Raw genomic sequence first — 17255 nt, 5'->3', positions numbered from 1 at the left:
ATTTAAGAAATACATTAGTCTAATATAGTTAAAAAAAAAAAAAAAAATTCAAGGTAAACCTTGAACAACCATCTCTTGTTAGTGTATCGAACCATGTTTTTTTTTTTTGGTAAAATGTTAAATTAACCATGTTCTTTTTAGGATGGGTTCAGTTAATAATTTACGTTTATCATATAGTTTCATGTTTTATACTCCGAAAATAGTGGTCTGGGATCAAGTCTCAGTTCCATATATATTAGATTGGATTAAGAATAATCATTAATTACGTTAAACCTAATTAATAAAGGAAGTTAATCACATAGAAGAACAATAGTTCTACGGACATGTCAGTCTCGGACTCTTAGTTGCCCAGTTGACATATATATATATCGGTTGCATAGCGATAAATTTTGTAGATGGCTTTTTAAAAGATTGGCAAGTATATATATATGTAAATAATTTTCTTGGAAAATATTGAGAAGGAACCCTTCTGGGGTCAAAAAAATATCACGAGAAACTTTCTTCTTTATTTTTGGTAAAAATCACGAGAAACTTTCCTGCCAAGTTCGAGGAAAACCGAAGGGAAACTAAGAGAGGCCGAATAGTCAACTAAACTATTTTGATTGATATATCTAAATTTGATCGAGCCATTTCATTACCCAATCACTTTTGACGTGTCTTTCATATATACTTTTATTATAACCTTCACTTGTTATTGTTGAATGTGCTATTGTATCTTGTAATTGTTATATCATAAATCGTTCTAGAAATCGAGTCTCAAACTAGCTACTTTTACACCTTGTTCAGACCATTTTTTTTTGAAAGTTATATTTAATATGGTAAATCATTTTTTTCGAAAACAAGAAAATTTATAGAAAAATGTATTTAAATCGATACCCTATTCGATCGACTGCTCCAAAGAGGGCCCTGCTAAAAATGTTTTGTTCTTCAGATATATACCTCATGAATGAGTCAGAGTACATGAAGATCGACGTTAGATTTTCCTGTTATTTTGAATTAAATATTACCAAACTAAGCATCCAGGAAGTTTCAACTACATCTACATATGTAAGACGATAGATTTTCTTCTAGATACTATTTTTGAAACTTGTTTCACAGGTAACTTGCATGGTAGCACGTGACATTCCTTCTATAGGTGTGCGTTTAGCCGAGACGAAAGGAGATTAGGAGAAGTACCTTAGAGCACGATTTATTTTATTTTTTGTCGACAGCACGATTTTATATTTGTGCATAAGATTCAAAGGTTAATGACGCATGTGCTTCATGACCGGAGATGGTATATATTTTATGGGGCCAAGAGTCACAGAAAATATCATTCACCTCTAATTGTATATAGAGAGCTGGGGGCCAAAAAAAAACTCTTCCCTGGAGCAAGAATCCATCAAATGGGATGCAAGAATCTGGAATCTACATGTTAAACGGATCAGAAGGGGTGAAAACTTGATCAAATGTAAATGGTTGTGATTTGATGGTGGCTTGAAACCAGGCAAACATGATTGGCAAAAGGAAATGGCTGTGATTTCATTTGTTCTGTATTGTCTGCCTGGATAAATCTTTCTCAAGATCGAATGAAATGCAAATAAACTGTTAACGTGAGTTCCGAATTCAACGTGAGTTCTGAGTTATATCAGTCTTGTTGTTTGTCATAGCCAAAAGCAAGCTCGAAGATCTTTCCATAGTCATCCACAAAGTGAACATCAAGCCCTTCTTTCACATTCTCCGCCAGCTCTTCAAAGTCTCTCCGGTTTGCCTCTGGAAATATGATAGTCTTGACCTGACTCCGCCTCGCCGCTATGGTTTTCTCCTTCACCTGAAATGTTTTTAAGTAAGAAACTTGCAGCAACCCAAAAAAGCATTAATAGAATGAGAGAAGTCCAGAGTAACTAACTAACTTACCCCACCAATAGGAAGAATTCTACCGGTTAAAGTGACTTCTCCGGTCATTGCAAGGTCTTCTCTAACAGGTTTATTCATGGCAAGTGATAGCAATGATGTAATCATGGTGCATCCTGCACTTGGACCGTCCTTGGGGGTGGCTCCCGCAGGAACATGGAGATGAAGCTTGGAGTTTGCAAAGAACAGATTCTCTGGTTCTTTCTCCAGCAAGATCTTTCTGGCGACGGTGTGAGCAATTTGTGTGCTCTCTTTCATTACATCGCCGAGCTGACCCGTTATATTCAGTCCACCTTTACCATCTCCTTCCTCCACAACGGTTGTCTCTATGTACAACGTTGAACCACCCATGGATGTCCAAGCTAGACCCATCACAACTCCAACCGGTGTGGGCTCATAGATCTTTTCTGCGTGGAAAACAGGTTTGCCAACATAGTCTGCAAGGTTTGATTCATCAATCATAACTTTTTCAACAGATATCTTCTTGGTTTCAGCCTCCTCTTCCTTTGATTCTTTAGCAGCGTCCTTCTCTGGTGATTCAACGTCGAGCTTGGCCACAATTTCAGCTTCTTCGACATCGGTTGTAACTGCAGGCTCTGCTGGGACTGCTCCTTCGCGCACTAGTTTAAGAGCAATCTACAAAAGAAAAGTTAGATTTTGAGGGATTGAGTAAACAAATAATCCATGGTCTTGCAGCAAAAAATTTACCTTACGGTAAATCTTCTCAATCTGTTTCTGGAGATTCCTAACACCTGCTTCTCTGCAGTAATTTTCTATCAAGGAAAGAAGAGCTGCATCACTCACATCAACCTGCAAAGAAAGTATGTGGTTCCTTGACAATTTACTCAAACTCTCTTTGTTCTATCCAAAGAGAAAACTGGAGGCAAATGGAGAATAGGATGAGAGTGAGACCTGTTCTGGCTTGATGCCACAATCTCCACGTGCGTTTTTTTCCAAATAGTCTCTAGCGATGTGAACTTTCTCATCAGTAATATATCCAGCAATACTAATCACCTCCATCCTGTCTAGCAGAGGATTGGGAATCATGTCTATCACATTTGCAGTGCACACAAATAAAACCTGCAGGGAAATGAATCAGCAACTAAATAGAATCACATGAAACAAAATAGTATTCCATTAATTGGTCACTGATCATATTAATAATAACCTTTGATAGGTCAATGGTAACGTCGAGATAGTGATCCAGAAAATTTGCGTTTTGCTCTGGATCCAGAAGCTCCAACAATGCACTGGCCGGGTCACCAGCATGGCCTTTCCCAAGCTGCCGAGAGAAAATAAAAACAATATCATTTGCAGAAAAAATTGACTTAAGCTAAGTAGTGGTTATACAGTTTTGTTACCTTATCAATCTCATCGATTAGAACAAGAGGATTTGCTGTCCCCACGCTCTTAAGACATTGCACCATCTTTCCTGGCATGGCGCCAACATATGTTCGACGATGCCCCTAAACATGTTATTTTACGTGAATGGTTTATTGTTTGTCGGGCCATAGTTCAGTAATAAAGGTTTGACAAAGATTTGCAAGCAAAGAGATAGTGTTATACCTTAATCTCAGCGACATCTCCTAACCCTCCAACAGAGAACCGGAAAAATTTGCGATTAAGAGCACGTGCAATGGAACGACCAATACTAGTTTTACCTACTCCAGGAGGGCCAGAGAGGCAGATGATTTTCCCTGGTCACACATTTACCCAAATCTCAGTTTATAATCTAGGACAGGTTCTTTCTCATCATTCAAGATCAAATCATAAAGGGGCCCAACTACTGTTTAAGTAATTCAAACCTTGTGAAGTGCCTCTAAGCCTTCCAACTGCAATAAACTCTAGTATTCTTTCTTTTACGTCAGATAAGCCATAATGATCCTCGTCAAGAATTTGTTGTGCCCGCACAACATCGAAGTTTTCATCACTGCAGAGTTAATAAACAAACTCCTCAATTGTTAACACAAAACAAATATAAATGGTGCCATAAGATGAGAATAAATCATCCATGATCTTTATCAGTCTCTCTCATACCATAAGACTTACTGCTGTACTTGAGAAAATAAAAATATAAGATAAAGCAAGAGTAGTAAACCTGTAATTTCCCCAAGGCAATATGGTCAGCCAATCAAGGTAGTTACGGGTCACGTTAAACTCGCTTGAACTCGCCTCTAACAGCTGCAGTTTTGTAAGCTCTTCTTCTATGACTTGTAATATATGCGCTGGAATCTTTTCCTTGTTAGGCTCAATCCTTTCCTTAAACTTTCCTGCAGCAAAGAAGGGACAATAAGTTGCAGTTCGGAATCATACCAAAGACTCTGACGCTTCATGAATGCAGCATGGTGATCCATAAGGCAGTAAGATTATATATCTCTTATGATGATTTAAAATGAATACATGGAACTGAAGATACTTTTCAGTTAGTACTGACCAGACAGTGCAGATTTGTCATCTGTTTCCACACCAAGCTCCTGCATTGGATCACTTTATGAATTAAAATGAATCTCTCAAAAATACGCTATATACCAAGAAAAAATTGTGAAGCGGACCGAAGAATACCTTCTTTATAGCCTTGAGCTGCTCATTTAGCAAGTAACGGCGTTGCTCACCGCTAATTTTGTCTTCAATTGCTTTTGCTATGGTTTCCTGTAAAAGGCTCAAAACATAAGTATCTATTCACATCAAACAGCTATCGGATAAGTAGCTCCTTAGTTGTAACACACAAGAATGTAATAAAATGAAATACCTGAATCTTGCTAATTTCCATTTCTTTTTTCATCAATTCCAGCGTTAACCGCAGCCGTTTATGAACCTGGATCAAGAATAAAAGAGATGAGAGATTGACCGAGCATCGAATACCATACAGTTGCAGTAATATTGAAACTACTTACATCCAGTTCTTCAAGAACTTCTTGAGTTTGATGCCTATTTGCACCACATATTGCCGCTCCAAAATCGGCTAACCGTGGATAAGTGAAATCACCTATATGCTACACAAATTTAAAAGACATCATCAACTAAGATACTTGTATCCTAAAACTTTTTTACCTGCGCAAGTGAAAAATCATGAACATACCTGGGTATATGTCTGGACGTGATCTCTCCAGAGTGAGCTTGTCTTTAACACATCCCTAAGCGTTGAAATAACTTCAAAGGATGTTGCCTTGATGACATCATCGTCCATGTCAAACGGCTTATCCTGCAAAAAAGAAAAAAGGTTCATGCTTTACAGAAATTGGAAAAGGAGAACCAAACAGAAGTCTTTACATCATACGAGGAAAAAGCATAGAATTTACCTTAAGATGATCGACTTTGACCGTAAGTGGTTCTTCACTCACCTGAATAAATGACACAACTTTCTCCATTAAAGAAGTGACTTGATAAACCAAAGAACACATGTGAAACATGATACTCTACCCACTTACCATCTCTGTTATGCGAAGCCGTCTGTGACCAACGAGGATAACTTGGTCCCCTTGGATACTTGAAATCTGGAAAATCAGCAGGGAAATCGTAATGCTAGTCATGTCTAATGATTTTATCACTTGGACACCAAACAGACACAGCAACACGATACCTGAGCAAGTGTGCCAACTTCGTGAAGCCGTTCAAGCAAATCTTTTCCTTTCAGCTCATTTATGTTTTTCTCTGTCTCGGTGCTTGAAGATGAATCAGTTGATGGGGCATCCTTCAGAAGGAAAGCTCCAGCATATGGAGCTTGTCTTCTTCTGCTCTCTTGTAAGGCTGCGAGTACTTTAGGATCCTGAACACAGCAAAAAGCACATGCTGCTTAGAGACGCAAAACCAAAGATAATGTTATCACTATGGTTGGAGTTAAGTACTTTTTAGCAATTTTCCAAACTCATCAAATGACCCATGCAGGAAAGATTACAATACAAGAAACGACGAGGTCACAAATCAATATCTGTGCGTCAAATGCAGCTAAAAATTATATATATGCAGCAATACAACCACCAGGCATTTCACATTATACGTGGTTTCAACTCATTTTCTCTCCAGTTTTTCTTGTAACTAGGAGTCTAGGATAATCAATGACCCTGGCTCTACTAAACACCAAGAGATACGATATCAAATCCAGAGTTGTTAGGCCCACACACAGTTCAATTCAGAGAGAATTCGATAAGATGTACGAGGTCTAAACAAGACTCATGCTTTGTATAATGCACTAAGGCCATAAAAAAGGATGAAATGAATAGACAAACCTTGACATAGATTGGCATGTAAAACCCAGGAAAAAGAGGCCTATGTGGCACTGGCAATGCTAGAACCTGCAATTAAAACAACCAGAAACATAAAACCCGCTGATTCAAATGTATAAAAGCTCACAAAAGCCACAAGTTTTGCTCAAATCCAGATTCAAAAACGCTATCTACGCAATACAAAACCACCGTGGATGCTTCAAATCCCCCTCCCATTAAATAGAACAAAGACGAAAAGCATCTCATTACCAGCATCCAAGTCATTACACTTACAAACAACACAATCTAGCCCACTTGAATATAACTAAAGCTTACAACTTTAAAATTCATTTCAACAAGAATGAGGTTGAATTAACCAACGATCCAATAAAGTCACAACCTTTACGCATTTCCCAGGGAACAACAGAAAAAAAACTGAGCCTTTGAGTACAAATTGAGCTAACCGTTAAACAATCCTCCGGTCTAGGGTTAGTGGACACAATCGCTGACGAAGATTTCGAATCAGCTACCTCAGCCTCGGCCTCAGCTACCTCAGCCGCCGCCTCTGCGTCGGACGCGCTATCGGAGCAGAAGAAAACACGGTGACCCAGGGAACTCGATCTCCGATTCAACCCGGTGAGCTGACTCAGCGCTTTGAACAGCGGAGAGTCCACTGCGCGGGGCCCCGGACGAATCGCCGGAGTCAGATGGTGGACTCGAGAAGAGAAAAGCTTCAACATTGCTGGAGAGGAAGAGGAAGAGGATCTGAAGTTGAGGTTTGTTACGCTTAGCTTTTTAGGCAAGAAAACATTAGAGAGTTGTGGAGAAGCTTGGAGACGGAGGTTAGTATCAAAGCCCTTCATAAACCCCCACGACGCAAAATCTCAGCTTTATAGGAACAGAGATGACCAAACGGTGTCGTTTAGGGTCGGTCTCGTTCATTAGTAGCTCAAGTTTTGATGATTAAAATTAAACTTCCATTTAAGACAAGAACGCAAATGGTTTTCAACTACTGATTCTAAATCATTACACGCTGTGTGCTTGGCCTAGATAGTTAGCTCTACAAAACCCCATATCAATAGTGCTAATATCTACGTGAGAGTTTAGTATTCATCTAAGTTTAATTGAATCATCTTCCTGCTGCTTTGAGGAAATTGTCAAAGGGACTAGTTGGAGGCAGACTCATCATGGACCACGATTCTCTCCTATTATCTTCTGTTACCTGTATAACATTAATACTCATATGTTATAAGACCTTTCTCAAATGATAAGAGTTTCAACGTTTTTCTCTTGACTAGGCCACATATGGGATCATAAAGTTAAAAGACCTTTCTCTTCATTATTGAGGACAAGAGTACATTAAGTGTAGCGAGACTGAAGTAGGTTCTTTTAGATGCAATATTAATATTTGTCTGCTTTGATAGGTTGAAAGATACCTTTTCAAGCGCACATGACTCCTCTAATGAATTTCTGTAGAGCCCATTCACCTGGCGGTTCTCGGTGGCCAACCACTTTGAGATCTTCTGCCTTGTCCCAGTCCCAAAGGTTTCGCAGCGGTTTGTCATTGTGTCGTAAGGAAGCGGAGAAGTGGAGACAGATGAGACAACCACTTGACCAGCCGCCACCTCAAGCGCCTAGACAAACAAATTTATGAACCAACCAATGATAAGAAGATACAATATCTACATCAACCAGTTTCTAACTTATGTCGAATACGGTCTGCACTTACAGATTCCATGAGCTGGTCAATGCTGATAACTTGAGGAATAGATGGTGAAGGGGACCCTCTTGGGTGAAAACGTACAGAGAGTACTCGTCACTTCGTCCTCAACCACTGAACCTGCATGTACGTCCTGTAATATAGTAACACAAGCGTAAGATAATAATATTTAACATCCAAGTCTTAAAGAAAATTCAATCTGGTTCTTGACTCTTGAGACTTGAGAGAATACTCTACCTCATCGAAGGGCAGCGATTCCTTAGAGATGCTTTTGTTTGGTTCAAGCTCAATCATAGGCCGTGAACCAAACATGAAAGCATCATCAGGTGTGAATGGCTCAGAGAGTTGCATCTTCACATCAGCTTCGTCGAGCTTAACAAAGAGAATACATGTAACGTTAAATCAGCACAAGAAACACCAGGTTTAATACAATTTAGAGCTTTACCTTTATACTCTTAGATAGATGTTTTGCCACAATATCGGTTATGATAGTGTTGGACAGTTCTACTTTGCTTCTCATCTCAAACAACATCGAAGTAGCCATCTGGTTATCTCCTGAGGATCCAAAATCTTTCATATTTGCATTTGTTCTTACGTGAAGTAGCAAGTCATCGCCAATGAAGAGATACGGATCTACCTGAAACATTTTGAGCACATGATCAAGTTATACACAAACTCCATGGAAAAATATAATAACTGAAATAACACACTGAGAACAAACTCACTTCACCAGGAAGTTGACCCTTCAACACTTCACAGATATGAGGAATTTGATATATTTTGGCAGCGAACATCAGCGTACTTGTGGATAAAGCAAGGATCAACCGCTTGCAAACCGTCGATAATGTGCCTGGCAATGAGGAAAATTTTGAATGCACATAAAGAGATTTCTCAATCTTTGATCAGTTCAAGAGAGTATCATCGATCAGTACCATTATTAAGGTCCAAAGAAAGATTCCTCAGTGAGAAGAGAAGCTGGAAGGCTCGAACAACAAGCCCGTCATTTGTATTCTGCATTTTAAAATTATCATGAGAGGCTCAAGTATAGACTTTTCCTCTATTAAAATGAAAAATATTGAAAACTTTATACTGACCTTTAGTCGCAAGGAAAGAAGCACCAAGCTGAAAGAATGAGCAATAGCTTCAACGTTTGAAGGTGATATATCAGAGAGCGTTGATTGTATCCAAAATGAAGATAACAATTGCCCGATTTGATCTTCAGTAAACTTCATCACTGATGGTAACTGCATCACAATATAGTATCAGACGATTGCATTACCATGTAATGGTCCCTTAGCTTATAATATCCAGTTGTAACCAAAAGAAAACGTTACCGTATCAGCTAGATTCCCATCAATCATGGAATTCAACTTGTGAAAGTTTGGGGAAGATTTGTAGCTCTTAAGATCCTCGTGAGTATTATTATTATAACCGTTCTTCTCAGTCTTGACCCCATCCTTCTCCTTTCTAAGCTTGTCTAATCTAGCAGCGATAGATGTAAACGTGGAGGTTGTATCACTCCTCACTGATGCAAGTCCAGCTTGAGATTGACCAGAACTTGGCAAGAGAATCACAGAGAATATTTCATGCGCTCCCACACGAGTTTCCACATTTGGATGCAGCATTGCTTTTAGAAGCGCGTCAAGAAGTGCGTCTGAGAAAGCCTGTTGTGAACGCATAGATGGCGATAATGCATGAGCGAGAACCAACAGTGATCCAACAGCTGCACGTGAAACAACAACTCCTGAAGAAGGAAGCTGCTCGAGTAAAACAGCCATCATATCGAACAACGCCTGTGTATTACCACCAACTCCTTTGGCTATCTCCCGCAGACAGTCTTCAATAGAGTTTTGAAGCATCACGTTCAAGTTGAGTTCCTTTTCTCCAATAGATCTCGATGCTGCCTGGAAGCTTTTCCTCAGATGCCGGCACAAGTCTTTAACAAAACTTATCTCCCTAAGGTACGAGCTGGTCCTGATCAGCTTTGCTAAACAGCCAGCAACTTGTACGATATAAGCCTTGAGTTCAGGATCACTGGCGACATGCTTGTTGTCAAGATAACGTACAACAGACGATAACACTAACTGCTGAGTCCCTGACATATAAAGAAACATAACTGTGAGACAAAAAAAGCTATGTTCTAACAGAAAAGACAAGGGACAAAGTACATTACCAGAGGTTTCCATCAAGTATGTTGCATCAGACAGAACTATCATGGCCAGACCGTTTGGAGGAGTCCACTGGCGTCTAGAGGTAAAATAGCTGAACATAGGGTCCAAGATCTGCCGCAGAGTTGTGCTTTCTTTAGACAGATCAACCATCCTCTGAAGACAAATCTGTGCCCAAACATTGGGCATCTCAGTCTCTTCTCTGAAACAATCAACACTTAAGTAACTGACTGAAAACAAACAAAAAAAGTGACAGCAAAAATTAGAGGATAGAGTTAGTTACTTAGTCAATAGAGCCGGATCTTTTCTTGCAGTTTTCGGTCTGACTCCTGCTCCTCGGCCTTCACATCTGATCACTTCATTCCCCCAGTTACAGTTTTTTTGCTCTTCTTTATCTACATTGGTCTGAACGATCATGCCTGCCTCGTAATTATCAAGAACGGCATGTACAATCTCATCAACAGCGGCAAAGATATGTGAAAACTCTCCCATAAACCACACCTGATGAAGAAACAAACATGATTAAAACCGGATAGAAACTTTTTTGGGAAGATGGAAAAGAACCAGGTTGTAGTACCATCGCTGAAAGGCATTGCAGTCCAGATGCTCTCAGGCCCAAATTTTGATGTTCATCACCTTCTTCACGAACCAATGAGCAAACTTTACGCGCAAATTTTTCAAGACTGTGCGTGTAAGTTCCATCAACCTATTTATTCATACCAGATGAAGAGTGAGATACTTCACATTATCAACCTTAGCCATTAACTTTTAAAATCTGGTCCAACTAAGATTTTACCTGGCTGTAAATAAACCTTGTCAGTGTCTGGCATCCAAGAATGGTTGGTGTGTCCTGCTTTGAATTGACAAGTAGTTCTGTAACCACATTCAGCAAACTCATAGCGAAATAAGACCTTTAATAAGAAGGGAAAAAAATACACAAGTGTTAGTAAAAAAAGTTAAGAATGATCCAAATATATAAGTTTTTGTGCATTGGATAATAGAAAGGTTTACATCTGATCCTTGCAATGGAAAAGCATGCTGTTGTAAGCCTCAGTGACAATAATGATGAACTTCATCTGGTGGGATCGAAGGTCCTTGTAACACATCTTTTCAAGACACTTAGCAATCTGTGACAGCCACATAACAAACACTTAGCAATGCACAAGACTCCACCTTATCAACTAAGTAGTAAGATTCAAAAGAGAAAAAACAAAATATACCTTGGGGATATGGACTGGGTTTTTGGCAGCATACTCGCATAATTTGACAATCTTTCTCTCATTTGGTGCACCATCCTACAGAGAGACCATTAAAGTACCCAAGCACGTTTTTAAATCCACAAATCAAAACTTATATGCCGCATATTAAGTTGTTACAAATAGCACACAAAGAGAGATGCTCAGAAGCAAAGATTGAAAAAGTGGAAACTTTAAACAAATAAGGTGGTGGAAGGAAAGGCTTACAGGGGATTTGGGGAAGATGTCGAGGAGGAGTAACTTGTAACGCTTGACGGGATGTAGAGACCTCGGCCCGTAAGCAGGACAACAAACGAAGACACGCTCGCACGCTGGAAAAACAGTCCTTGAGATAAACCCCATTATGTCTTTCTCTACAAACACTCTGAAGAAGAAGAAAGTGTTGTCTGAGTGTTAACACATGACAAAAGAATCCTAAATCCTAGGGGACACAAAGTTGCTAAGCTAAAGCAATTGCAGGGGAAATTCGAACTTTGGAAATTCAAAACTGTAACTAAAAAGGAAAACTTGTCGAGGTTCAAACATCAAAAACCTAACGAATGTGAAGATAATAGAAGAAAAGTGGGTAGGAATCAGAGAAGGGGAATGAGTAAACAGATAAAAGAGATATGAAGACGCATACATATATAGAGCTCCTGGGGGACGGATCTGGAGAGAGAGAGGCCAAGTGAAACTGGAAAGTGGTTTTCAGAGAGAAAAGGCGCGTGATTTTGATTACAAACTTGTATTTCGAGAGAGAGAGAGCACGTGACGTGAGATGTGTCTTCTGTTTCTTCTCTTCTTTTGAAACTAGTAAAAAAAACAGAAGAGTAGCTCTAGCTAGGTCTTCCTGTCTTGTGTCAGAAGCTTCCGTCGATTATATGATATCCAACAAACCAACCAACCAATTTGATTTTGTTGGCAACCAACAGTTTTGATTTTTTCTTTTGTAAATTTGACCCCCGGCCACAGTTATTCATTTATCGCCAAATCGTCAAATTATTTTTAATTGTATACAATTGCCTCCCCCCCCCCCCCCTGACTTTACGTAGTCTGATCAGTAAAACATCAATTTGTGCTGTGGACCTTTTATTTGCTATTGTCAGGGTTTTACCCCTGCACATTCGGTTTTCGGTTCTCGATTTCGGTTTTAGTTAGTTTAGAATTCATTCGAATATTTAGAAGTAGTTTGGTTTTTTTAGTTTTCGGTTGGAATAACAAAATTAGCTTTCGGTTCGAATAATTTTGATTTGACTCCAGTTTTAGGTTAATTCGAATTAAAAATCAGATTAAATATCATATTTTTAAGGGGAGTTTTATAGACTGTCTGACTGAGCGCGAGCCTGGAATTTGTATTTAATACCTTAAGCATACTATTTGCTACAAGTTTTAACAAACCACCCGAGGTAGAAAGATAGGAAGCAAAATCGCTAGAAAAGTTATGAAACTTTAGAATATGGTTTAATGACAAAAGATAAGTAAACACTTCAATCTGGTCTCACTCTACTTTTGCAAAATAAAATTTGAAAACAAAAACAGTATGTATCAGAAAAAAATAAAGGCTTGCACATTTTTTTGTTTTGGTCGAACAGGCTTTGAACTTTTTAAGAGTCGCATCTCATTGATACTCGGCAGTCTTGGTCTTGAATTCTTCCAGCAAATCATCGATGCTCTTCACTGAGTGGGCTGCACTGTCTCTTATCCGTACACTCACCTGCCAATTTTCAAAGAACAACAAAACAGAATGGTCTTCAAATGTTCAGACAAAACAAAAATTAGCTAAGCTCCAGAGACCCTGAATAACCCAATCACTAACCTGTCCCGTAGCAGCTTCGGTTTCACCAACTACAAGTATGTAGTTGTACTGCGCAAGCTGAGCTTCTCGCACCTACAATCATATCACTCAAGTCAAAATGTTGGGAAACCAGCCAGACACAAAACAAAACTGGAACATGAACGTGAGAACTGTTTACCTTTTTATCGATCTTTCTGTCTGTTATGTCTGCATCAACATAGTACCCAGCTTCATGAATTTGTTCTTTCACCTGTTTAGATGTACAAGAGACGAGAGAAAAGCCAGAGATTATAAGCTGTAGATAAGTCAACAAGAACCACAGGTCATAAGGAGTGTAGCCACGAATCTAACCTTTAATGCATATTCCTCAGACTTCTTTGATATAGGGCATACTATGGCCTGTCGCGGACTTAACCAGAAGGGCCATTTTCCTTTGTAGTGCTCCAACAATATGGCAAACATACGTTCCACAGATCCCAACACGGCTCTATGTATCATCACAGGTCTATTCCTCTTCGCTTCGTCATCACCTGAGTACTCCAGTTTGAAGCGATCGGGAAGTTGAAAATCGAGCTGGTATGAGGCAACAAGAAACATACAAGTCAATTCATGCACGGATTATAAAAAAAACTTAAAAAGCGTTTGGGACAATAACCTGTAAAGTAGCACACTGAAACTTCCTATTAAGTGCGTCAGAGACAGTGATGTCTATCTTTGGACCATAGAATGCACCATCCCCTTCGTTCAACTGCCAAAACAACACACTTCAGAATAAATGCGGACGAGTGAATAAACTTTTGAGTATTCATTCATCAATACGTGCCCATACCTGCCATGTCTTTCCAAAGGCATCTAGGGCTACCTTGAGATCATTTTCAGCTTTATCCCATGTTGCCAAATCTCCAAGGTACTTTTCTGGCCTCTGAAATTTTAAATTCACAGGTAAATAATGGGCCATAGGAACATATCAGGCAAATTATAAAGAATTTTCCGATATGGTACCGTTGAGAGCTTTAGCTCATAGGTAAAGCCAAAGATTTTGTAAGCGTAGTCAATGAACTCCAACACAGCCTTGACTTCTTCCGTAACCTGCAAACAGATAACATTCTCCTAAACAAAATGGGAGGAAAAGGAGGTCCAACATAGCAAGACACAAGTGTATCACAAACCTGATCCTCTGTACAGAATATGTGTGCATCATCCTGAAACAAGTTCGCGATTGTCGTATTAAGCAACAAATATGTAACATGGAACTGTAAAAATAATAAATAAGCAAAGTAAACAAGGATATAAAATATACCTGCTGGAACCGCCGGACACGAGTCAACCCACTAAGGGCTCCACTTGCCTCATTACGGTGCAACACTCCAAAGTCAGCCAGTCTAATAGGCAACTCTACAGACCATATAAGCCGTAAAAAAGAATGTCAGCAAAGACAAATGATAGACTTGTCAACTTCTTTAGTAAGATTAGTAAAAGGGAAACGTTATCTATATTGTCTGTAACGAGGCAAAAATTATGCTTTGGAGCAAAGTCTTATTCTACTAAAATTAGCACCGAATAATCCGCTAGAGTTTTGATAATCTGTTATGCAGTGAATTTTAATTTTTACTACTAAATACTAATATCATTCCTAATCTGTTTTTGATTATACCAAAATGCACTACTGGAACAAAGTCGCACCTCTGTATGAGCGAACCCTGTGTTGGAACATCAAGCAGTGACCAGGGCAATTCATAGGTTTGAGTCCGAACTCCTGCTTCTCAATCTACATAAGGAACATTCAGAAAAGTCACTCACGTGTTGAATAAAACCTAGGCCAAACATTGGCTTCAAGGGAGAAGCATGCTGAAGAGTCAGAGTCAAGGGGACTCTTAAGCTTTCCATGTACACTTACATCAAAAGTAAACATATTCTCCTTGTAATTTGCAGCATGTCCAGAAGTTTCCCACAGATTCATGTTGTACATATTTGGCGTTATGACCTGCCAGTGCAAGTTTAATTTAGCGACCCTAATTCATCAAGTATGTCAAATATGAGATGAGAGATTAGAAAAAACCTCAGTGTAACCCCTTTTCCAGTATTGCTCCTTAATGAATTCCATCAACTTGTTATATACACGAGTGCCGAGTGGAAGAAAGAACCAACTCCCAGGGCTGGAGCTCAAAATGATTATATATCAGTATAGTGAAACATGAAGAGGAAAACACTGTTGGGTGACATTGAACAAACCTGAGATGATGACAAAAGAAAAGTTCCTGCTTTTGGCCCAATAGTCTGTGGTCATACTTTTTAGCTTCTTCTAGGAATTGAAGATATTTCTGCAGCAACCAACACAAAGACAATCGATATTATGCATACTCAAATAATTTTAAGGAAATTGGGTACCTTCAGCTGTTTCTGATCTGGATAAGATATCCCATAAACTCTCTGCAAACTCTCACGCTCTTTGTCACCCCTCCAGTAAGCTGATGAGGCCTGAGAAAAAAATATTTTGCTCAACACAAGAAACAAAACTAGAATCTGCATAGATGTAATTGCTAGAGACATAAAAGTAACTCACCCTCAAACACTTGAAAGCTTTCACAAAAGAAGTGTTTGGTATGTGCGGTCCACGACACAAATCAACAAGAGGCCCACATCTATAGACAGTAATGGTCTTGTCTGCAGGTAAATCCTTGATGATTTCAATCTAGATGATTAACAGCAGAAGTATGAGTCCACAGATCAAATTATAACAATTTTAATGATAATAATATCTAGCTTTAACACACCTTAAACTTGTTTTCAGAAAACATCTCCAATGCCTGATCTTTTGTCACTTCAATCCTTTCAAATGGTTGCGCTTCCTGAGATGTAAATAGAAGAGAATGCGAATTAAAAGTTGGGTGACCTATTCATTCGATTCTTACTTAAAAGGTTTGAAAAAAAAAAAGTAATTTGTTCACAACATATATTAAAACTTAGGAGACTAACGAAGAAACAATACCTTAGCAGCTTTGGCAGCACCTGCTTCGATGTTAGGGAAGTGATTGTCATTCAGCCCCAAGTCTTTCTCATAACATGCATCATAGTAGAAACCCTGCAATAACAATCCACAACTTACATCAACGATAACCTTTACACAGCATTACAAAGAGCAAAACCAGCCTAATGGTTTCCTCCTTTCTTGTTCTACTCAACAAAACATACACACAAGCAGCTCTTACCTCCCCTCTCGTTGTACATGGTCCAATGCATAGCTTACACCCATACTCCTGCTCAATAGCCTGCACACCAAGATCCAAATCATTCGCCAAGACTAAAACTTTTTAATCATCAAATAAGATAAAACTTAAAACACTCTTATTACCTGACCAAGAATGTGAGCACTAGAGTGCCAGAGAGTGTCCCTCCCTTTATCGCTATCAAACTTAAACAGCTCAAGCTTACAATCCCCTTCCAACGGCCTACTCATATCCCAAAGCTCATCGTTGACCGACGAAATCAACGCAGAGTTCGCCAAACCCTTCGAAATCTGAGCGGCGATATCCATCGGAGTCGTCTCCCACTTCTTCCCTTCCTTCACGCTCCCATCCGGCAACGTAATCCTGTCAACACACAAAACAACATCGATCTCTTAAGCAACTGAAAGCTTCGATGAAACAAACCATAGTGGTTGTATAGATTGTGATTACTTGATCGGATCGTGCGGGAGCGACTTGAGCTTCTCGAGCTGATCGGCTTGGATCTGCTCGAAGAGGGTGATGCGCTTGGGGATGACGGCGGAGAGGTACGCCTCGTTCTTTTGATTGCTAGCTGCCATTGATGGAACGGTGCAGAACGAGGAGAGGGAGGCTGAGCGAGAGGGTGGCGGCGAAGGGGGATAAGAGTGAGAGTGAGAAGCAGTGAAACGAAGGATAGAGCGAGCCGAGAGACGGAGGAGCATCAAATAAAGGTTTTTGTTATCTGAGTGAGGCGAGGCCCTAGGGCTTTTTCATTTGGAGATACAAAAAAAAATATTAAACCGGGACAATCCAAACCAGCCTAGTTGAAATTGGGTGGTTCGGTTCGGTTTGGTAGAAATTTAATTTAGGATTAGCCGGTTCCAATCAGAAGTCGACTTCATCAACTTCACAAACAAAACCGGTCAGGGACATAGCTAAATAGAACATTGCCTTTTCTTATATCGAAACGTTGGCATTACCTCTAAAATTTTAAATTGTCTTCAATCCTAAAATTTTAAACCAAACTTTTTGTTAA

The 17255-nt window shown here is 39.4% G+C and overlaps 4 protein-coding genes across 4 annotated transcripts in view; 1 reads left to right on the top strand and 3 right to left on the bottom strand.

The window, feature by feature from the left end:
- The window catches only part of LOC103874503, a 524448-nt gene that overhangs the window by 103489 nt on the left and 403704 nt on the right, over positions 1 to 17255 (top strand). The window lies entirely within an intron of this gene.
- Positions 1497 to 7185, bottom strand: LOC103874491 (lon protease homolog 1, mitochondrial). Its single transcript, XM_009152917.3, has 19 exons — positions 6560 to 7185; positions 6120 to 6185; positions 5474 to 5659; positions 5322 to 5387; positions 5193 to 5234; positions 4973 to 5095; positions 4788 to 4886; positions 4643 to 4708; positions 4456 to 4542; positions 4328 to 4367; positions 3992 to 4163; positions 3699 to 3823; positions 3460 to 3590; positions 3255 to 3359; positions 3062 to 3175; positions 2806 to 2973; positions 2602 to 2703; positions 1897 to 2529; positions 1497 to 1810 (listed from the first exon to the last, which is right to left on the bottom strand). Exons 1-19 carry the CDS (start codon positions 6956 to 6958, stop codon positions 1628 to 1630), a joined length of 2907 nt encoding a protein of 968 aa, XP_009151165.1. The 5' UTR covers positions 6959 to 7185; the 3' UTR covers positions 1497 to 1627.
- Positions 7095 to 12383, bottom strand: LOC103874824 (protein SEMI-ROLLED LEAF 2). The gene is given in 18 exon segments (XM_009153257.3): positions 7095 to 7317; positions 7532 to 7729; positions 7825 to 7906; positions 7908 to 7948; positions 8053 to 8187; positions 8261 to 8452; positions 8541 to 8665; positions 8748 to 8826; positions 8910 to 9059; positions 9150 to 9910; positions 9989 to 10185; positions 10267 to 10484; positions 10561 to 10689; positions 10780 to 10894; positions 10995 to 11110; positions 11204 to 11278; positions 11447 to 11603; positions 11862 to 12383. Coding segments are annotated over 17 exon segments (2841 nt in total). The 5' UTR covers positions 11582 to 11603; positions 11862 to 12383; the 3' UTR covers positions 7095 to 7224.
- Positions 12634 to 16970, bottom strand: LOC103874489 (threonine--tRNA ligase, mitochondrial 1). Its single transcript, XM_009152916.3, has 20 exons — positions 16691 to 16970; positions 16366 to 16603; positions 16223 to 16282; positions 16003 to 16095; positions 15788 to 15862; positions 15577 to 15705; positions 15402 to 15491; positions 15246 to 15334; positions 15073 to 15169; positions 14911 to 14997; positions 14697 to 14781; positions 14314 to 14408; positions 14183 to 14215; positions 14016 to 14102; positions 13843 to 13935; positions 13669 to 13761; positions 13365 to 13586; positions 13192 to 13263; positions 13035 to 13106; positions 12634 to 12932 (listed from the first exon to the last, which is right to left on the bottom strand). Exons 1-20 carry the CDS (start codon positions 16939 to 16941, stop codon positions 12837 to 12839), a joined length of 2157 nt encoding a protein of 718 aa, XP_009151164.1. The 5' UTR covers positions 16942 to 16970; the 3' UTR covers positions 12634 to 12836.

Source organism: Brassica rapa, chromosome A06 (genome assembly GCF_000309985.2).
Source record: "Brassica rapa cultivar Chiifu-401-42 chromosome A06, CAAS_Brap_v3.01, whole genome shotgun sequence".
Lineage (NCBI taxonomy): Eukaryota > Viridiplantae > Streptophyta > Magnoliopsida > Brassicales > Brassicaceae > Brassica > Brassica rapa.
The sequence above is the reverse complement of the archived record's forward strand: the minus strand, read 5'-3'. Positions and strand labels throughout refer to the sequence as shown.

Coding starts and splice junctions, on each gene's coding strand:
- LOC103874491 (XM_009152917.3), bottom strand. CDS start 6,958: ATGAAGGGCTTTGATACTAACCTCCGTCTCCAAGCTTCTCCACAACTC. Junction 6,186..6,559: donor GACCGGAGGATTGTTTAACG/GTTAGCTCAATT, acceptor TTTTAATTGCAG/GTTCTAGCATTGCCAGTGCC. Junction 3,824..3,991: donor TTGCCTTGGGGAAATTACAG/GTTTACTACTCT, acceptor TTAACTCTGCAG/TGATGAAAACTTCGATGTTG.
- LOC103874489 (XM_009152916.3), bottom strand. CDS start 16,941: ATGCTCCTCCGTCTCTCGGCTCGCTCTATCCTTCGTTTCACTGCTTCT. Junction 13,936..14,015: donor ATGAGCTAAAGCTCTCAACG/GTACCATATCGG, acceptor TTAAAATTTCAG/AGGCCAGAAAAGTACCTTGG. Junction 13,587..13,668: donor TTCAGTGTGCTACTTTACAG/GTTATTGTCCCA, acceptor GCCTCATACCAG/CTCGATTTTCAACTTCCCGA.